The 22,872-nt window shown below is 40.4% G+C and overlaps 1 protein-coding gene across 1 annotated transcript; it reads left to right on the forward strand.

Annotated features, from left to right (window-relative positions):
* The first annotated feature begins 953 nt into the window (after positions 1-953).
* dtna (dystrobrevin, alpha) lies at positions 954-21,093 on the forward strand. The gene is made up of 23 exons (XM_030075017.1): positions 954-1,138; positions 4,849-4,916; positions 5,491-5,571; positions 5,664-5,877; positions 6,257-6,342; positions 6,859-7,013; positions 7,119-7,224; positions 7,766-7,932; positions 8,150-8,274; positions 9,143-9,151; positions 9,552-9,635; positions 9,814-9,843; positions 12,406-12,501; positions 13,899-13,980; positions 14,315-14,409; positions 15,122-15,235; positions 15,433-15,529; positions 17,239-17,398; positions 17,520-17,609; positions 18,026-18,146; positions 18,665-18,794; positions 18,963-18,969; positions 19,806-21,093. Exons 2-23 carry the CDS (start codon positions 4,850-4,852, stop codon positions 19,832-19,834), a joined length of 2,145 nt encoding a protein of 714 aa, XP_029930877.1. The 5' UTR covers positions 954-1,138; position 4,849; the 3' UTR covers positions 19,835-21,093.
* Positions 21,094-22,872: the final 1,779 nt, after the last annotated feature.

Here is a 22,872-nt window from a genome sequence, read left to right on the forward strand (position 1 = left end):
TATTACTATTTTTACCATTTATTCTGAATTTACCGTGACAGAGAATTAAATCACAGTTGCCAAGTGTCAACTTCCATCAAACGTTAGTTTAAAAAAAATACACTGGCCTGAATGTGGTATATCGATGAGTGTAGGCCAAAAAAAGGGAAACATACATTACAGTTCAGTGAGCCAATGCTACCATTATGATCTTGTAAAATATAGTGTCATTTGTCTTGTTTTTGCCGAAGGACCATCAGTGTGTGATGTCATTCAGAGAGACATTCATATTCGGGAATGCTGGCTCAGCAAATAACAACAACAACAACAACAATAATAACAATAATTTTAAAAAAAATAGTAGAGGTAGGAGTAATACTCCTCCTCCTCCTACTACTACTGATGATGATGATAATAATAATAATAATAATAATAATAAATTTAATTCCTAAGACCAATGATCAACTTGTAGCCAGTGGAGCAGCTCTACATACATCGTGTCGGTGAAGGTAGATGAATGCAGCATTATTTCTGAAGCTGAAGTGTCTAAAACCATATTTATAAGATAATATTACGTATTTTATTTTGAGGATTTTAATTTTGTTCTTCTTCTTTGGAATATTATCATTATTTTCATTCTTCTTCTTATCTATTGTTATTGTTATTGTTATTGTTGTTGTTGTTGTTGTTGTTGTTGTCGTTGCTGTTGTTGTTATCAGCATTATTAGTTTATTTATTTATTTATATATTTATTTATTTTTTAACAAAGCCTCATGTTTGGCCGAGATAATTCACTGTTACCTTTTGCTGAAATGCTGACAGTGGTGTTTGGGAATTACGATGCAGTGGTGTTTTGTATGGATCCGACAGACTTTGCTGCCTCTAAGTTTATCATCGTGTCGCCTCAACACACTGACGCCAGTGAAGAGATTCCGCATTACGTCATCGCGAAGGCCACATACTGGAGGCAAACGCTGGTCTGCTCCAGTGCGCTACTCGAAAATTTCCATAACACAGGAGGCGGAAAGCGGTAAGAATGGCCGCTTCGTGCAGTGATGCACAATAGACCAAAGAAATCGTGACCGCACTTACGGATACGACCGACTGCTGAATTCCTGGATGTAAACAGTGATGTTGCATGACATGCTCCGAAATTCTGGTAAGTCTTGTGCAAGTGCGCTGCAGCTGAAGGCTGGTAGCCCAGTAGTGGAGCGACCTTAACCTACTTTATCACTCTGGGAGAAATGAGTTACCCGGCAACTTTCGGCGATGAAAAGAGCGGATTTATCGGGCTAAAGGGAAAGAAACAGGGCTGCATGGCCGGGGGACATGTTTGTGTATCACTGAGAGCTTTTGTCGCCTGTGCACAGAGGTGTCTCTGCCGTGACAGGTGATGCTAGTGGAGCATGTACTACTGCCTAAGCTGCCTGTTGCCTTTCCCTGCTGCCCTTGTGCCTTTGGCAAGTCCAACACTCGGAAAACGACGGTGGATGCATTTCAAGATGCCTCTCACCGAAACGTGTGTTATTCTGAATTCCCCGTGTGCAACATGACTAATTTATCAGTGCCTAAAAAGTCATATAATGTGTTTTTTTAACACGTGATTGAAATACACACGTTAATTCCATGTTGGCCATCATGTCACATGTGAATTCTTAACATTTCTCTCTGCAGCCTACTTCTGCTGTTTTGATCCTGCAGAGAATTTACCCGCTTTCATTTGCACCAAGAAGTCAACAACAATGCCATAAAACATCATTAGAAGCAATAACCATAGGCTTGTAAGTGAACACCCATTACACATCAGGGCTCCAAAGTTTTTGCCTTTTCAGAGCTGAAACCATGGTGATCAGCAGGCGAGGGCCCTCCAGCAGACATCACTGGCTGGTACCAGACAGGGAGAGAAAACCGAGTTTGGTGTGCTATTTTTCACTTCCACCTAGAATTTACTATTGCATTAATTAAACCACCATTTTCTCTGGCTTTGCTCACAGATGAACTTGAAGTCAACAACATAGTTTCTCTCCCTGCCAGTGGATGGACATCAGATGTCAGAGCAGTTAATACTCTCATGATGTAAAAATAACACTGGCCAATCAGTGGGGGTAACAGCTGCGTTGCACTGTACAGACTGAGCCAAACACACAGCGTACTGTAAACTGAGGCAACTGCAGACACTCAGAAATGTTGCATGACAATCTGTTTCCACTGCTTTAAGGAGGATACAAATTAGCAGCACTCTCTACTGCGTGTTTTGAGCTGCTGCAGAAATAGGCACATAGTATAAATAACTGACAAATAAGGCAAGTTTTTCTGCTCGCCTGAAATGCAGCCTAATATCTGGGCAACAGAGGTCTTTGCAGCACTAAATGACAGGGTGAGTCATTACTGTGAGACTTCTGGTTTAGTTTTGGCCGAGCTCAGCACTTCGGGTCCTCTGTGATGTTTATGGTATACAATGATTTGCTCTTTTAAGGGCAGTTATTTGCTAATGCTGCCACTGTGACAGTGGCACAGAGAAAGACTAATGTTTACTGGGCTGATGCCAACTAAGAGGTTTGGGGTCTGCAACTGGAGAGCCAGTAAAGCTGTACAAGAATGTGGAGCCTTCTCATTTGTAGTTAAAGATAGAGGCAGCACAGGCTGTATCCTAGCTGACAGTTTCTAATTTCAGATATCTTCGGCCAGCCCCATCCATTTGGACCGCTTTTGTTGTAATGTTTCCGCGTTAGAACGGATCTTACACTGTGTACAGTTGTTTTTTTTATCAGAAGGGCATAGGTGTGCAATAACAAACAAGGCAAGGAAAGGAATACCACTATGGTGCTCTCTCAAAGGTATGCCAATCATCCTGTTCTCTATCATTTTGTAGTCTGTACTGGATATGTTCATTTTATATGTGGATTTATTTTTTATCTTTTCAGACTGCATCAGACTCTTATTTCTGAGACTGAAATCAGAGCACAGGTCACACGGCTGGCACTCAGGATGTGTCTGCTTGTGATGTGCAAAGGATTTAAATGTTAATGTATACAGCAGTGTACATTTGTGCACTTGTACATTTACTCACGCTTAAAATGATGAATGGGCTTGCATATCTACTACTTTTAAGATCACATCGGAGTACTGGCTTCTGGCGCTGTGCTGTTGCTGTGTTTACATAGAGCAATTTATTGTTGCAGTTGCATTTATCATTGCATTAGAGCTGATGAAACTCTCATTTGTTAATAGTTTTTTAGAGGGCCGTTACTGGGCTTTATGTCTACATGTGCGTCCAAATTTGATTGAAGATGAGCTGTAAATTGCAGTTCATTTTAACTTCATATTTAGATGTTCTGTCAGGGTAAGGTTCCATTAATAATCAGTTTATTACCATTTTATAATAGTATACTGTGCTATGAGTAGGGCTGGGCAATAAATCAAATAAATTAATTAATTCGGATTTATGTTTTAAATCAATGGAAAGAACTACTGAATCCTATGATTAAGCTTTTTACTATGTGTTATAAAGCAGCTTAGCACTCTGTCAAACAAGTCAAATAATCCACTCATCTACACAAAATATGCATGCACAAAAATGCTTGCGCGTATCATCAGTATCGTCATTATGCCCACTAAGATTTTGATTGCTTAGTAGCTGTAGTAACAAGAAAAATCCAGAATATAATCGTAAAGTTTGAAAAAAATCAAGATTTATATTTTATTGGCCTTATCTTCCAGCTCTAACTATGAAATACTGAAATATATTCGCTCAGTTGTGTTTTACCACTTGAATTGGGTATCACATAGCTGTACTGGGAAAAAAAAAAAAAAACAGAGAAAGGATAGAGTTTTACAAAATAAAGGTCCTGTTGTCTGCTGTTAAACCCAAAGCGTGTTCTCATGTCCACACCAAGCGAGCGTCTCTCTGCAGCATAATATTTGGGGTGACTAGTTACTGTCAAAGTAATTTGTCATTTGTCAAAGTACCATGCCTGAATGATTGTCTTCCAAAAAATCAGCAACAACAACAACAACAACAACAACAACAAAAGAGCTTCATGTCACTAGCCCAAGAAGTGGCCTTGCACTCCCAGCTGTGATCAAATCAAAGCATTATGTCATAAAACGGAGATATTTATTAGGTGAAAAACTTTTCTCAACAAACTTTGGTTCTGTGTAGCGGGTGGTGGGATGAGGAGGGGGGGGTGACTCGCACTATGTTTTTATGAACAGAGCGGCTGGGTTCTTTGCTGCTATGGCAACAAACCACATGACTAGGTGTATTAGATTGCCTTGGACAGTGTGCAGTGAGGCATGGTGTGAGCATTCTCTCTGCTACTCTGCCCCTTTGAAAGACTTGTCCTTGTCTTACTCAAGTTTTTTTTTTCTTCTTCGCCCCCTGACATTTCTGATATAAGCTCCCTCAGATCCCTGTTTGATTTGCAAATGTTCTGCCAAATTAAAACAACAACAACAACAACAATTAGGCTATACATTGTAAACATTTGAGGTAAGTATGTAATTATGTTTTCTCTGCAAAGATAACATTAATTTATCTGTCAGTTGTTGCTCATGATTGTTCATAATGTTCCCATGGGAGTGCTCCTGATGTATCACTGTATCACTGAGAGTAGAGTTGCATCATTGTTAAAATGGAGCTGATGCTGGCTGTGCTGTTGTTAACTAAGTGGGTGGTATTATTGAGTTACAGTACACATTATTTGCTTGTATCAAATACTCTCTGGTGTTTCTGAGGGAAAACTACTCATTATTTATTTTGGATAGAAAGAAGTGTACTCAGTGATTGAATAATGCTTTAATTGAAAGTGTTCATGATGAAAGCAGGGGTGCCTAGACTCTGACACAACTGTCTCTCCCCCTGATCAGAATGATTGAAGATTGCGGGCGGAGTGGTGACACCATGGCAGATAGAAGGCAACTGTTTGTCGAGATGAGTAAGTGCTCAGGGCCTTGTTTGAAAGGGCCACATTTCAGTGTGATCTATGCCAGGCTGTTTCGCTCACCACCCATAAAAGTGGCAAATCTTTTTTTTTCAGTAACTTCCATGGAAAGTGAGTATCATGAAGATCAATTGTCCCCACCGGTCCCATCCAAATTCATTTTATAAAGTCTGACTCGAGCAGACAGGCTGCAGATGACCCCCATGCTTTCTTGTTGCGTACACACCTTCCCTCCGTTACGGCTGAACAATTAATAGAAATATTATTGAAATTACAATGAGACCAAGTGCAATGGTGCAACAGAGGTGGCCTGGCTTATAAATAGTACTGTCCAGATGTAACAAAACATGTGAAACATTTTTTTCAGTGAAAACTAAAATCATGATGGAATAAATATCACCCCCATTAAAACTACGCTAAAATCAGGATTTATATTGCACTCACAATAGTTGCACAATAGTTGATTTTTTTTACCATATTGTTTAGGCCTATCCTCCATGGTTCCACACCCTATGTCAATTGATGCTGCCATTTTAAATGTTACTAAAAATCAGTGATTATCCCACAGGGGCTCAAGAGTTGGATTCCATAAGGTTGTCGACATACAGAACAGCGTGCAAACTCAGATTTGTGCAGAAGAAATGCAATCGTGAGTATGATACGTTGCACTTTGCGATGTAAAAACAAGCATCGCCGTCAAAACGTTGTCAGGATAATGTTTTTTTTCTGTCTGTTTCCCAGTGCATTTGGTTGACATTTGGAACGTCATCGAGGGTTTCCGAGAGAACGGCCTCAACGCCATGGACCTCAACGCGGAGTTCACCGTGGCTCGCCTGGAAGCCATACTCTCCACCATCTTCTACCAGCTGAACAAGCGTATGCCCACCACCCACCAGATCAACGTGGAGCAGTCAATCAGCCTGCTGCTCAACTTCCTGCTGGCAGCCTATGACCCGTGAGTAACATGTCACGTGACAGCTGGCGACTAGCTGTGTGTGTTCGTCTCTGAGGATTTCACGTGAGGTGTGAAAAGTGACTGCAGTGTCTGCCAAGGTGGAGTGAACACCCACACACGTATTTCCTTTAACAACATCATGGCATGCTTGTGCAGAGTGCATATTTTTAGTGAATGTAAAAGCCAAGTGGATAGTCCTTGAAAATAATGATTTCTGAAATTAAACTTTGCCTTATAAAGGTTGAACCACGCATGCATGCCTGTTAGAAAAAAATAGCTGAGTACACCCTGTATTTGCAACCCTATAAATAGGAACTGACAGCTACACTTGAATAAAAAAATCTGTGACTATAATGCAACATTGATTTGTTCTTTTTAGGGAAGGCCTTGGAAAGATATCTGTGTTTGTAGTGAAGATTGCCCTAGCGACCATCTGCGGAGGGAAGATTTTGGATAAACTAAGATGTAAGCAACACTGCAAATCTTTATTAACTTAAGCTTAGGAAAACAATGGAATTAAAATCAGTGAAAGTGACAAATCTGACCTGTATTGAATCAGCTAATTGCCTTTGTTAAGTTCCTACAATTCCCAGTCTAAAGCTACTGCACTGGAATTTCTGATATAAACTCATTAGAGTCTGTGGTTGTTTAGATCTCTGTCTGTTTAGGCCATTGTTCCTAGAAAAATAGCCCAGGCCTGGCTCTTCATGGCTGGGAGAAGTCATTACTCATTATCTGAAGGAAAGGTTTTATTACTTAATCTACAAAATCTGTGGGTGTAGCAGCAGTGGCTCGTGAAGGGAAAAAAGAGAGCTAAGTTGCGAGTGTATTGTAATAATTGATTTAAATAACTACTTTACTTGGATTTGTTTTCCCAAATAAGTGGGATAATTGTATTGTGAAATACTGTAATTAGTCAACTGTGGTAGCAGCTAACAATTAGTTTGATTAATTTATAATGCCTCCCTGCGTTGTGCCAAGATATTTTTTCACAGATATCAGATTCTGCTGGAATTATGGTGTACTCGCAATTTGACCAATTTCTGAGGGAAGTTCTCAAATTACCTATGGCTGTTTTTGAGGGCCCTTCTTTTGGTTACACCGAACAAGCCGCGAGAACCTGCTTTGCACAGCAGGTGAGGGTCCATTATCCATACCGGAAATGTTCACGTCACCAAAAAACACAAACAAACACACTGATTCTACCTCAGTTTAACACTGTCCACTGTACCTGCTAACAGAAAAAGGTCTCCCTCAACACATTCCTGGATACGTTGATGTCAGACCCTCCCCCTCAGTGTCTGGTGTGGTTACCACTCATGCATCGGCTCGCCAACGTGGAGAACGGTAAGTCACCACACAGCATATTTATACATGAGAAAGCTAGTGGGCCGGGAGGATGTGAATTGCAGCCTTGCATCATCATTATGAGTCACAACACACACACACACACACACACACACACACACACACACACACTCAAGTGCATATGCAGCTGTAATCACACTCACACATACAAAGGGAGTAAGGTCCCTGCTGGTCATCTTCACGGGAGGTGTGTGTGTGTGTGTGTGTGTGTGTTTGTGATGCACTCGTCATCACTAGCCACCTCCATTTGAGCAAAATTAGCCACTGCCACACACTGAAGCCTGGTGCCTCGCTGCATATTCTCTAAATTGGAAGGAATGCTGTCACAATATCCCTGCAGGACTGCCTTATAAACAAATAGGGGTGAATCCTGAAGTCAGATTGCGGTATGCAAAATATATGTGTGGCTTTACAATCATCTATGTGCGTGTGTGTGTGTGTTTGTGTTTATGTGTGTGCCCGTGTTTGTGTGTGTGTGTGTGTGTGTGTGTGTGTTTGACCCGTCCTCTCCTCCCTGCAGTCTTTCACCCGGTCGAGTGCTCCTACTGCCATACTGAGAGTATGATGGGCTTCCGCTACCGCTGCCAGCAATGTCATAATTACCAGCTCTGTCAGGACTGCTTCTGGAGGGGGCATGCCAGTGGTTCCCATAGTAACCAGCACCAAATGAAGGAGTATACGTCATGGGTGAGGGAAGGAGAGGGAAGGGGAGGGGCGGGCTGAGGGGGGGTGTGTCTGCACAGGGCCAGTCATTGCAGCTATTTTCGCTCTGCTTCGTGTGCATACGTGTGATATGTTGTATCGCAGCATATGACGGCATCACTTTTTGCCAAAGGGGGATGATTTGCATATATTTTGAGAGGAATTATTCTGAAATTACACCTAGCCTCTGTGTTTCTTCCAGAAATCCCCTGCTAAGAAGTTATCCCATGCACTCAGTAAGTCGCTGAGCTGTGCATCCAGTAGAGAACCTCTTTACCCCATGTTTTCCGAAATACCAGGGAAACCTCTCAACCTAGCCCACATTGTGTAAGTTCTTGTGTCAGTTCTTTTTATCACACCGTAGCATAAGATTCCAGTCCTGCAGTCAGTGTCTCAAGCCTCCCGCAGGTGCCTCCAAGTCTGAAGTGATTCCAATCAATCTCTACAGGGCACCCGATCAATGATGCTTAATTCTAGCCGTAGGAGTGACCATAACTTTTAATGCTCCTGCTACCTTTTCCTTTATTTTGTAAAGTTAATAATCAAATAAAGGACTACAGAAAGAGATCATTTGTAGCGCCTTCGTGCTTTCTATTAAAGGACCCAATCAAGCATTTTCATAAAATTCCACCTCAAGTGCCAACATCAACCCACTACAGGCTTTATCTGCAGCATCTAGTTATCTTTATCTTGTAGATTCAAATTTCTGCCAGTTTTTAGTAAGTAAGGGATAAAGTTGAACTCATGAGTGTTTGCAAAATGTTAAACTCTTCTTATGATGTCTGGAGAGCTTTTAGTGTGTCACCTGGGTACATGAATTTTTAGATATTCATTTTTTTTATTTATTTTTTTAAAATCTAAGCTGTGTCTTTGCAAAACAGACAGAAGGAATGTCTGGCATCAGTACATGATCACTGCCTACACTTTTCAAATCTGGACAAGAAAACGAGAAGACTGTCTTTAACCCGTTCAGTGATCAATCTCACAGCACAGTAAATTAGGCAAAGCTTAGGCAAAGCCACACCTTTTATCAGGGAGTTTTTGTCATTTTAGTCTTTGGCAATTACTTTTCCAGATGCATCATATACTTTTATTTTTGTTTATGTTCCCCACAATGACTGCAACTTGTGTGTGGCCTTTGTAGCGCAAAGAGGATTGTAACATATGATTTTGTTCTCTCCTTGCTGCAAAATAGAGACACGTGGTGAGTGTGCTTTGATTATTTAACAGATCACCTTCACTGAGTATGTCTGCACATTTCATTAGATTTGAATCCTCAAGTCCCCATCCCTCATATAGTAGTTCACTGACAGTCACTATTGTTAGTTTACTGTATTTGTTGTTTCATTCATTCTTTGTATGCTCCCATCAGGCGCCCCATAACTAATCATATCCCACAATGTATGCTGTATTCTGATACATTTAGGTCATATACGTAAAAAGCCATTGAGAGGTTAAAAGATCTTGAGTACGGAGGCGTTCCACAAGAGAGAAAGACAGAAAACAGAAAGAGCACCATCCTTTGGGATTTTCTTTCTCTACAACATAAAAGACCGCCTTGTTGAGCTGGCTTTAGAAAATAACAATGTTTGTCTCCTGTCCAGGCCACCTAGGCCAGTGAACATCACCAATGAATACGCACTCTCCCACTCCATGCCTACATCAGGGAACCCTTACTCCACCAAAAAGTGAGTACAGCTGTAACAGAGACTTTTAATCATGTCTTCAGTTTGTCTACATCCCCAAACGCCCATGTCCTATAGACACTGTGCACCAAGCTCTTTATTTTCTTGTGTGTATTTTGTATGTGTGTGTGTATGTGTGTGTGTGTGTGTGTGCTCGTTGAACTTTTTTGCGTGCAAGTAGGGCTGCTCCAGATCTCTTGAAAGGGAAAGGGTAAGTGAAGCAGGTGTGCCTATAGGAACGGCTTTGTAACTCCGATGCATGTGTGAACTAATAACAGCTCGATAATGATCATAGAGCGTACACTGAAGTGCTCATTGCCCCGAGGAAACTATTAACGCACCTGATTTCTCATAGATGGGCTTAAATCGTAAAACTCAAGGGGCTACTTCAAAGTCGCTAGATCAAGCATGCATCATAAAGAAGATTGACCATTAGTTTGGTGTGTCTGTTTCAGTCACCGGCATAGATATAGGGAACACTAACTGCCACTTTCAAATATTAGCAGCTTTGAATGCTCCCCTCCATCTGCGTTTAAGTTGTAGCAGCTTTAATTGGACAAATTGTAAGGCTCGCCATTTAAAATGAATAGGTGTACCTGTTTAGCTGAAATGGGCTTCCTTTTTCTTCAGTGTTATCTGTGTCATGTTTAACTCAAGTACACACTCTTAATGCAGAGCTGTGCTGCTCAAAAGCCTTCAAGCTCCTCTTTTTTTAGAGAAGCTACACCTGCACTTGATGTTAATGAAAGAAAGAAAAAAAAAGGTGCTTTGAGGAACACTATGCCCTTTCATAACGCAGGAGTGGACGTATAGAAAAACAGACAGGCGATGTGAGGAGTGATTGGCATTTTATGTGACTTTCTTGTTGTGCATGTCGGAGCATCTGACGTCATGGATCGTGTTTGCACAGGCTTAGGAACAATATAATAGAGGGCTTTCAGGTGACATAATTCACTTCTGGAGGCCATTTTGGAGGTCGTCATCTCAATAATGGCTGAGAATAGCGGATTACATTTCTAATCGTACGACTCAGCCGTCTCAGCAATGTGACACACAGCTACTTTGTGGGCCGTTTTTGATCGTCTACTGATCATTCACCCAGTGACACATATTGTGATTTGATAATATGCTTTATTACGCTGATTTTGCCGTTAACGCATCTGATAGGAGCTGGACATTGCGAAACACGTTTTTAATAGTGGCTAATAGCTGTCTGTTAATGCTGACATGAGCTGCTGTGCTAAATTAGCATTAGTTAGCTCGCTAACAAACGTAAAAGCCAACTACTTGTTTAGGTTGAGGTCTTTAATTTAAAAAATCATGAAAACCATTGATATGCCGAATAAAGTTGTCACTTTTCCTAAAAATATTATCTAGCCAAATTGTTTCAGATTTATGGCTAACATTACAACTAGTGCTGTCATAACGCCTGAAGGAACTTAAAACAAGAGTTTGAAGGAATACTCCAACATTTTGAACAAAATACCCTTTTTCCTACGTACCCAGACTGAGACAAGATGTTCAATACCATTTTCACCTCTGTACATCCAGTGGTTTGGTTCCTATGGGTAGCATTTCATGTTAGCTTAGCATAAAGACTTGAAGTCTATAGGAGTCGTTAGCCTAGCTCCATCACATTTAAAGAATACAACTTACAGCAACTCTGATGCTGTCTTATTTATAGTTTATCATGTGTATTTAAAATAAATGTCTTTGGATTAAAAAAAATCTATGACAGTGATCCGGCAACCACTGAAGGTACAGGAAGATCCAGCACGAATGAACCTCTCCTAAAACGACTCGTTTGTTTGTTTGTTTATTTTAAATTCCAAGATGTGCATTGCATATACACATGATACATTGTGTAAACAAGACAGCTTTGGAGTTGCTGTGAGATTTATTTTTACACTTTGACAGAGCTAGGCTAATGACTCCCATAGACCTCAAGTCTTTATGCTAAGCTAACACAAAATGCTAGACAAAGGAACCAATCCACTGGATGTACAGATGTTTCTATAGTATGGAAAATTTTGTCTCAGTCTGGGTAAGTCGGAAAAAGGGTATTTTGTTCTGACAGTATTCGTTTAACCTGAGTGTGGAAACAAATATACCTTATCAGACTATTCAGTTTTAATAATGTTACTGAAGGGATGTACAGGTCCACATCTCAACAATATGTCCTTAGGTATGAGTCTTATTTTCCTGCAGTTATGTAGGTATTATTTATGCACAGATAATTCTCCAGTGGACCTCCAGGATGGCTCCAGCGGTGGTGGTTGCTAGGAGATATGTGATGCAACCACAAAGCCTCTATACGTACTGTATATAGCACAACATACTGTAGTGGTGGCATACATGAGGGCATACTGTGCATGCTGGGTATTTCTCCGACTGTAGACTGTTTGGCCTAATGGCTCCAAAAATAACTAATTTCAAGAGCTTTGGTAGAGACCCGAAGATTTGATGCTTCTAGAGCCTATTCAGCGCCTGTACCTAGTTGAGTTTTATTAATGGGCATGTTTTGTTTAATCTTACTCCTAGTCGGCGGTAGTAAAGCTCCTCATCTGTCCCAAACATAATATGGCTTTGTTTCTCTCTGGTGATCCATGAATGGCTGCTTTTCAGTCTTTCTCCTCAAACCTGTTTTGTTCTGTTCTCACTCACTGACTCTCTCTCTCTCCCTCTCTCTCCTTCTCATTCATTTAATCTCTCTCCTCCTCTGTCTGTGTGTAATGTAATGTTTTATTTTGTGTGAAACCGTGCACTGTTCCAGGTTAAACTACAACCTCGTTGTTGCCGATAGACTTGCTGACGAACATGTTCTGATTGGTCTCTATGTGAATCTGCTACGAAACAACCCCAAAACATGGTTAGTTGGTGTCCTGTGTTTGCCAGCACCAGTGGAAACTCTGTGTTCTGCTGGCCTGCCGCTTAGCGATCCTCCCCCTAACCTCTTTTCTCAAAGCATTACAGTCCTAATGCTGCATACTGTCAGATAATTCATGTAGGAATTCACTTTGACAAATTGAATATGAACTTATCTTATCAACAGAATATTGTTACCCACGTGCAAAAATACATAAAAATGCTTTGTGACCAGTACTCAGAATGGACAACAGATCAGTATGTTTTCATTAGATTAGATACCAAGGTGCAACTAAATTTCTCGTATTTGACTCTGACCAAGATGAAAGCATCTATTACCACATTTAGTTTCCCGAAATTGCAAAGTAATCACTGTTTTACTCATGCACTATGGCTGCCACTGGCCAAAATTTGAAAAGGGTCATTTGGTCCCCATATTTGTGACATTAGGATTGTAATCTCAAATGCTTATGGCAGGTTAGACTGGTTGTCTTCACATCATCGCTTGGTTAGGTGCTACTAAATATTTTTAATGCAGCTGCTTTTTTTTTTGTTTGTTTGTTTGTAGTGAATTTGATTTCCTCTCCACGAGGTACTTTCTAATGCCACCTCAGCGTGTTTGGCCCCTGTATGTGTCAGCGTTCTCGTGTCAATGTAATTTAAAAGGAAACACTGATGTGTAGGCTAAGTTAATTAACATGTAAGATAACTTAATTGTGGGGAATATGGAAGAGCCTGGTTTTTAAAGGTTCAAGCATATTCTCTGGCCTTTGAAGCATAGTGGTGTGTTTATGCTTATCCTCCCAACCTACGAGTTCCATCAAAATCTCATCCCCTGTAATTTGTGTATCTGTGTGTCTGTGTGTGTGTGCGTATGGGTGTGATCGTGTGTGCGTTTTAGGAAAGGGGGATATTTCTATTTGTGTTTTAATGGTGGTTGGCATCCATATTATGTTTTATGTGTTTTACATTGTCAGTTCTATGGAAATCCCCCCTCACCTTCCTGAGTGAGTGTGTCTGAATGTATCTAAACTACACTTTTTTTTTTTTTTTTTTTTTAGCTGTATAAATTTCTGGCATTCAGATAATTTCAAAACGCAAATGAAGACATGATAACTTCATCCCGACTTCTCTACAAATAACCTGGCTTCACTCCTGCTTTTGTGGTTTCATATAAATAGCTTGGCATGATCACGCGGGACTCTGCTGTCAGAGTAAAACCTATAATTCTTTTCTGTTGAGGAACTAACCTGACAGCTGAACAACATAAACTTTCTTGGATCCCTGTAGCTTTTTTTTTTCCTGCTTAGTCTGTGCCTGTGTAGCTGCCGGGTTTAGTTCTCTCAGGTGAGTGCAACAGTGTTGTGTTGTGACTCCCATCTCTATTTTCCTCTTGATCAGTTTGCTGGAGAGCAGTAACCATCAAGATGAAGAGCACAGCCTCATTGCCCGCTATGCTGCTAGACTGGCTGCTGACGCTGCGGTGAGATATACAAGACATTTATTGCACACAATATCGGGGCATATTTCATTCATGTCCAGTGCCAAAAATCTGTCCCACATCAGAAAAGGGTTTGCCATGTACTGCACTGGTAGCTCTGCCCTTCCAGTCCTTTTTATTTCCACAGTTAAGAAGGGATTTACAGGCGGTGATCATTTCTGACCGCAGCTGCATGCTATATTATGCTCAGATCGGATCTTGATGGATAGCTGGTGACTTGATGTTCCCCTGGTGAGATACGAGATAAGGTGGTGGATGACATCAGCCAGAGGTGCCTCTAGGTGACGTCATGTCTCTTGCTTGGTTTCACCAACAGGCTCAGCAGCAGAGGGTCCCCACAGACCTGTGCTGCTCTCTGGATGCCAACAAACAGCAGAGGCAGCTCATCGCTGAGCTCGAGAACAAAAACAGGTCAGGGATGACTGCCTTGGTTGTACTCCTAACTTCTGTTTGTCTTTCCACAACCTCTTTAAATTTCAAAATATGATACCTTTGTTTGGAAGAATGTGACGTTCTGCTCAGACCAAATAAACTCTGTCACATTAAAATCACATTAATTACATAATGCTATTAATATTATTAGCAAAGTTCTGACATTTTGTTGCTAAAATACAAACAATACTCAGAGGAGGAGGTAACCATCGCAAGTATTTGATAATATCAGGAATATCAGGTAATGTAATTTTCCAAATAGACACTAAAACCTCATACACTATATGGATTTTCAGCGGAATTGAGAGCCACCTCTTTGGGCAATTTTGGGCAAATTTGGGCAATTAGATTGAGCTGCAAGTGGTTCCTGTTTTCAACAATGGAGAGAAAAGAAAAATGGGGGATTTGGGGGAAGAGAGATGTGAAAATTGAGAAAAATGGGAGTGGAATGGATAAGAAATACTTTTTGTGCAGAAAAGGGATGTGTTTGAGGCGTGGCCTTTGTTCCCAAACTTAGTTATAAAACTTGATATAATATCTGGGGCGTGTGAGTCAATAATTCATTGCTGTTCAAACTGCAGCCAAAGAGTGCAGTAGCCCTGTTTGTGTGATCCCTACAGAGTAAATAAAACTGTTGTGTGCACTTGTGCGGGTGTGTTTGTGTGTGTGTGTGTGTTTGTGCCTGTCACAGAGAAATCCTCCTGGAGATCCAGCGGCTGCGTCTTCAGCATGAGGAGGCCTCCCAGCCACCACCTGACAGGGGCCAGCAGAACCCCACGCTGCTGGCTGAGCTACGACTTCTCAGGTAACTCGGCCTGGCTCCGCCTGCAGGACACGGCGAATGACCTTACAGTACATAACTGCACGCACTTTATTGCAAGCCAGATGAACAACCTGTGTCGGAGATTGCAGACGACTGGGATACATTTTTTTCTTTTCTTTGCTTTCGATGTGATGTCACGGTGTGTATCAACATGCTGTACAACTTGTTCCCTCTGTCAGGCAACGCAAAGATGAGCTTGAACAAAGAATGTCTACTCTGCAGGAGAGTCGCAGGGAACTCATGGTGCAGCTGGAGCAACTTATGATGCTGCTCAAGGTATGACAGATACGCTTTTCAACGATTTGACTGCAGAAACCATGAGTGTCACACTTTGTCTCACATCGCAGGATCAGTTTGCATCCGTGTTGCAGTGTAAGAATAGCTCTTATTTGGGTTTGATATCTGCGGCTGAACAATTAATTGAAATATTGCAATTGCAGAATGGCCAAGAGAAATATCCACATCACAGGAGCTGCAAATTTCATAAAAAGCCAAAAAATTGTGACAAAATGGCATCATAAATGAAGCAGTGTGGTGCTTGCATTCTCCAGATATAAGAAAATATATTTGTTTGGTGCAGACCTGTCATTTTTCATATAAAATGAAAATTATGAGGCAAATTTTTAGGATTTGCATTAAAATAGTTAATTGTAATTTGTGATATTTTATGTATTTACCTATTAATATTTTTTTGTTTGTTTGTTTATTTATTTATATGAGAGGGTGTGGTATCAGTAACAGTGAAGTCAGCTGATGAATTCCCATTGTATTTCCACATTTTTCTATATTTAGGGCCAGTTTCCCAGCTGCTGGGGCTTGCTGCTGCTGATGTACAGCACACACTGGCACATTGCAGATGGGGAAATATCTGGGCAAAACTGAATTACCAAGTGTGTCCATTAGAGGGCGTTAGTCTTTAACAGTCCACCTCTGTTACAGGAAAGACAGTGTTGTTTGTTGACTGACTGTCTTCCCTCACAGATTGTCTCCTAATTGTACATGACGTACGCCGTTGGTCAGCTATGTTGAGGTATCTAATGCTGTTAGTCAGGAGTCCAGACAGATGACTTGTGAGCAGACTTTTGAGCTCAGGATTACACTCCATCACACCATGAAGACAACATGTCTACCCCCCTAAGAGGGATAACCTTTGGGGCGAGAATATCTTCAGCAGGCAATAAAGCAGGGGGCTCTTCAAAGTCTGCATAAACAGCTTACTGTAATGGCTTAAGTGGTGAGGATATCAATCTAATTAGCCTAAAAGGATCAATGTTAATCCATTAAACTTGCATGAGCAAGCCACATGCCAGTCATGGCCTACAGGGAAAAAAAATACAGCTGGATTTTTAAGACACACTTTCATGTTTTGTTTTGTTTTGTTTTAATTTGTGATCTATAAAGATAAAAACTAGAAATGCCCCTTTTTTCTGCAGGAGGAGGAGCGGAAACGAGCTGTAAGTCTGGAAACTGTTGAACAAAAAAAGAAAAAGAAAACTTACAAATATGCACACTTTAATTCAAACTTACCGCACGTGTTTGAAATGACCATTTTCATTGTTTTTATGGTTTCTACTGTGGTAGTTTTATGATTAGTTGATTTAACAGCATGCTGGATATTTGAAGAATATTAAAAAATATGAGGAAACAATCTTCTCAGAAGATGCTCTGCAGACTATTCAGGTGTTCTGTCTCTGTCTGAACAGAAATAGGTTTTCCAGTCAAAGGTTTACATAATGAATATCATACAGGTATTGCACGGCTCATTAACATTTAACAGTGTTGCTTTGATGAGAAATCATTGGACACAGACTATAGCTTCACTAGGAAAGGGCTTAAGTGGTTGTTCATAAATATATAATCTTATACTCATGTTTTGTCTTGCAATCCTTGTTTGCTTCTTGACTGCTAGTGCTAACACACTGACGGAAAATGACATCCACTGATGCTAAAGCTGTCGTCCCTGCTCTTGCCTGTCTGTGTTTCAGACTCAGGGTCCCAGCTCTCCCCGTTCTTCCCCCAGCCACACCATCAGCCGGCCAATCCCCACACCAATCCACTCAGATTCCGCTGGCACAACGCCGACTCACACACCTCAGGATTCTCTCATGGGCGTGGGAGGGGATGTTCAGGAGGCCTTCGCTCAGGGTAACACAGTCAGACGTAGACACACACGTAGTTTTTAGCACACGTAGTTTTAGTGTGAGAGGTGATAGGACTGGAAATGTGCATGCTGTGGCAATTCAAATAATCTCTTCTCTGTTCAAAGGCCCAAGGAGAAATTTGAGAAATGACCTACTCATCGCTGCTGACTCCATCACCAACACCATGTCATCACTAGTTAAGGAGCTTAATTCAGGTGAATTACTGAAGTTGGGCTCAATGTCGTATGTGCCCTCTAATGGACTTCACTGTTGGTTTACTCTCGTGAGGCATCACCTTGACACCTGAGAAAAGATCTTTGCACTCTGCCCAATCAGGTGGTTGGGGCCTGCTAGCATCCTCCCCAAGCAAGGCAAACAGCTTTGATCCAGGGGTTTTCCAGGGGCTGGGTGCAAGGAGGCCCCTACCACCTGACTGGGCAGTGAATGCAAAGATGTTTTCTCAAGTGCCGAGGTGATGCCTCAGGAGAGCGAACCAATTGCGAAGTCCTTTAGAGGGTGGAGCTTGTATTCATAGAACTGGAGTTATATCCAGGGTAACTACTATGTTTGGCCTCAGGGATTGTTTGCGCAAGAACTCTTTTGAAAACGTCTTTCTCTTTTCACTCCTCAGAAGGTGGAAGTGAGACGGACAGCATCGTGGATTCAGACTTTGGACGTGGTGACCTTTTGGCCACAAGCACTTTGGATCCCTTCTTCACTGCTAAACCAAGGTACCTGTCAGAAATACAAGGGTAAGACATCAGCCAGTCCATGGGGAGTCTTTGGGAAGTTACTGAAAATAAGTAATTCACTTCAACTGGATTAAGGATACTCATTACATTACTAATCACTTTCTCTAAAAAGTAATTAAATTACTAGTTGTGTTATTTTTGCCTTACCTTCTGAAACCCAGATCAGCCCTCATCAGGAGGAGAACATGACACCAAGTCATATGAGCGCTTATAAGTTTTTCCAATTACATCAATTATCACAGCTGATCATTCAACCTATTCAACTTTATAACTTTCTCACTGTTACCCAAATGTCTGTCTGTGCGCACCAGAGTTAATATTGTTATGTATCTTTCATTAGTTTTTATTTTTATCTCATTTTTATGATTATTTTCTTAGTTCAGTTTAGTTTCATTCAGGTTCCAGAGTGGGTTTGCTCTTTCAGTTTAGTTTTTATTGTTTAAAAATGTTGTGCTTTAGTTTAGCACCTCCTGATTCCTGATACAGGTTCCCTCTTTTCCCTTGTTTTGAACCGGCAGTATTTCTGACAGGACCTCCAGTGCTGCAGAGGAGAAGAGCTATGAGAACGACCTGGAGCAGCAGCTGGAGGACGAGCTGAAGTTGGAGGAGCTAATGAAGCACAGGCAGGAGCCAGAGGAAGCCTGTTTGGTGAGTTCAGGGTTGGAAGAAAGAATGAAGAATGAAATGAAGACGCAAGACTGCACTTTTCATGTTTTGCATTACCAGTAATGCTCCCTTGTTCTCCCATCTTTTTGTTTTGGTGATCTTCATACTTTGCTACAGGTGACGTTGCAACAGTGAATGTGTTTTTTCCAGATTCCTGGTAAGTAACAAGTTGAAAGTCTCTTAAAAAAAGCCTTTTGTGCGAACACCATTGCACACCATATGTACAGAGAGCTTACAGTTTTAATCTTTCCCAAAAAGCAAACTAAAACAAGAGTCAACTCAAAAGAAAAAAGGGGAAAAATTGCAGGTGTATGGGGCACTAGCCTCCAAATTGAATGCCAAATGCTCCTACCATCTAATATTATTATTAATATAGTACACACTAAATTTCAAGTTTCATTAAGACAATTTTGAAGGTGATCATGTTTAAAGTATATGATTGTAATGACAGAAAATTGTTTGTGGCCTGTTTAAATTGCCATATTCTGTGTACATTTTCAGATTGTAAAGGCACTGGGGTGTATACAGGATGACTAGAATACAGTAGAGAGAGTTTTGTTTGCCATGTTGCCATTGTTTACAGCTAATAAGATGCAGAAGAAAACTGCCACAACACTCCCTAGAGTTAGATTACTGATCTAAGTACTCTGGTCAGGCCAATGGCTCTAACTAAACACAAAAAATAACAACATCAACAACAAAAACAGATTTACATCAGCACTCCTGTGCACACTGGACCTGAACACAACTCACCGTTAATTTAATGACATTTAACTACCTTGTCTGGACTCTTAATGTTGCTACACAGTGCAGTTAAAAGTGGAGAAACAGCCAGCCATCACACAAAATGAAATAACTGTTTAGATTCAGCAGGTTTTTGCTGTTGTTGTTGTTGTTGTTTTTAAGTCTTTTGCACCTTATTTTCTTTCTCTGGACATGCAGTTCAGGCTCTGTTCCCACCATCTCATTAGTAACCTGCCATTTCCTTCACAGGTGAGCAATATGAAAAGCAACAACAGTAGAAGACACTGGAAGAGACAACACTGGGCCAATGATAGAAAGCTGCAAAGATAATGAAGAATTAAAGTGGAGACAATTGCTGAGTCCAACCATAGATTACATTTATGTAAAGATATATTTTTTAACCAACCACATATTTAAGATAATACTGTGAGCTGAAACGGAGAGATTAATAACTGAGCTGTCTATTATACCACAGGTGCCATAAAAATCAGACGACTTTGGGGAATTATTTGTTGATTTTTATCTTTTTTATATGAGTTGTCTAGTAATTGTACAAGTACACTGTAAGTAGTACAGGCCGGCGAACCTGATTCCTTTGAGTTCTCATGTGTCTAAAATGGTAAACCGGGTCTGAATGTGTTTGTTAACTGAGATGTGACAGAAACATGAGATTACATTGGACACAAAGTTATAGACGATAGAATTTACAATGATTTGTAAATTTATGACTCTGGCCTGACCACTATGACCAGACTTGCCATGTCCATGGATTTCTTACTATTGCTGTTGAGTGGCTTTTGTATCGTTGTTTGACTTTCAGTCTTTCTTAAACTGTGATTCGTCAGAGTTTGTTTTAATTTGACACATTGAGTCATAATCATGCACACTGCCTTAGCTGTTTGGATGAGCTCTCAGCGGAGTTCATTCAAACTGTCAATGCAGCATGTAGCTACCAACGTATTGCACCTGTAAAGCAGAGAGGCTTGTTTTCTTCATTGGATGGATGAGTTTGAGCTCATAGTAAATATGATGCTGGATTGTGATATTGTCTGCGGAGGGTTTTAGTCTGCTACTGTCTCCATATAAAGTGTTGATTAAAGATATGCTTTAGTTTAATTGGTTCTGATAGCTGAAAGTGTTTTAAAATACGGTGGAAATGATGTAAAATAAACTGGGCATAGAGAGAACTTTCCATATTGCTCAAATTCAGTGGTTTACACTGGCAAGGGCATTGAAAAAAATGTGTTTACGATCAGTGGTTTATGAATTAAGACCATACATCATTTGCCATTGTTTAATCCGTTAGCATTTTTATGCCTTCGCACAAACCTCTGTCTGACTTGCACACCAAGATACATACACACTCTTGTACTTTTCTGAGTGTGTGTATAACTTTACACAGTCACTTTGGGAAAAGTGGCAAGCCAATCTAAAATCATAAATGTGTGAAATATATCTAGTTTGATTTTTGAGCAAGTTCATACCAGTGATTTTGCATGGTGGTGATGCATAATAAAGTGTTGACACAATATCACAATTTTGTCGCCTATGAACTCCTTTCTCTTTCTTTTTCCATTCCAGAACGACACACTTCAATTGGCTTGGTTTGGCAGTGCACATTTATTATCTGTCATAAATGCACTGTTGGCTGCCCTCAACCTATTGTCTATAATTCATCACATAGTCCTACCATCTGAGGTAACATAAAAGCAGCCATCCAGTACTGGATCTCATAGTCGTGAATATTAGAAATGAGAATTTGATTCTCTGAGGCTCAGGCGATATTATATCACTCTGTGAATAAGCCCTCATTTGCTTTTGGTGTAATTATTAGTGGCTATTTATTTATAGCTCATCAATATGAGGTAAACCTGACCACAAACAAAAAGACACTATTCATTACATGGAGCTACAGCATCCACAGCTAATGTCTGTGTTATTTGCACAAACTGCCAACATAAACTATCTGTTTGATGTGTTCTGTCTTTATCTGGGGAGCATTATTTCTAGTCTGTCACATAGTTAGAAAGCATTTATAATGCTGATTAATCCCTGAAACCCCTTGTGGTACAAAAAAATCATCAAATGTCTTTTGTCCTGTATCAAGTGAGTGAGTGCACCCTGGTGTTAGAAGAGGAGGAATGCAACTGTGTCAGTGACTGAGCCGTTCTTTTGGTTTCTTCAGACATGATAATCTTAAATGCCAAACATGTATGAGAAGCAGAAATGCTCATGCCCTGGACAACAAGGTCATTTTGTCTTTAGATGAAAGGCTAATAGAAGGAGAGAGCATCACCTTTTCACTGTAATGCTTCTATTATAAGTGAGCTAGGCAAGCCTGTTGATTTTTTTTTTTTTTTTTTTTTTTAAAGATAAGTATTTGTTACAGGAATGCAAGGGTTTACAGTTAATCTGATCCTGTGTCATACATCCAGCAGTTTGGGCACTATGGTCTTATTGGGTTTTGGATTAAACAGGATAACAGAATGTCATCTTAATCAGAATCAGAATACAGAATACTTTATTGATCCCCAGGGGGAAATTACTTTTTGTTACAATAACAACTCCCACTCAAAGTGTAAAGTAAAAAGAGCAATTAGTCAAGAAAAATAAAGAAAGGAATATAAATATAAATATATATATAGAATAAAAAGAAAGAAAAAATGTATGTACAAGTGCAAACATGGACAGGAGTTATTGCACTATAGGTTATTGCACATAAGTATGGTATTGAATATGGATTATTGCACAGGTTATTGCACATAAGTATGGTATTGAATATGGATTATTGCACAGAGGGAATTTGCACAAGAGTTAGTTTAGGGGGGCAGCACACTGACTTAGAGTGTCTGACACTCAGACACTCTTATATCTTATATCTTGTAGCTGTGTAAAGCTAAAGAAGTTTTCGGTGTTTGGGTTATATTAGTTAAATAAGATTTCAACCTCACATTCCTCTCTTTAGCGATGGCCAATTTTATTTAATGTGACACTTTATTAAGAAGGGTCCACCTATGCATTGCACCAATCTGCTGCACGTAGATTATGTACTGAGTCAAAAAAAAAAATCGTTAAAAAATGATTTACTTTGATTCACTTTGAAGTGCAGCTGTTCCTTTTAAAATACGAATTTCTCCAATCAACGCTCAGTCAAATGGAAAGTGACACGGGGTGACACGACAGAAAGCTGTCAGATGTACTCAATGATCAACGCATCGTGATGTGATTGGTCAGACTCACAACAGCTGTCACGGGCTGGCCAATTAGCTACAGCAACGGTGATGTGCCGTCCAATGACGTGTGGATGCGGTTTCGG

The sequence above is a fragment of the Myripristis murdjan genome, chromosome 17 (genome assembly GCF_902150065.1).
Source record: "Myripristis murdjan chromosome 17, fMyrMur1.1, whole genome shotgun sequence".
In the NCBI taxonomy this organism is placed as follows: domain Eukaryota; kingdom Metazoa; phylum Chordata; class Actinopteri; order Holocentriformes; family Holocentridae; genus Myripristis; species Myripristis murdjan.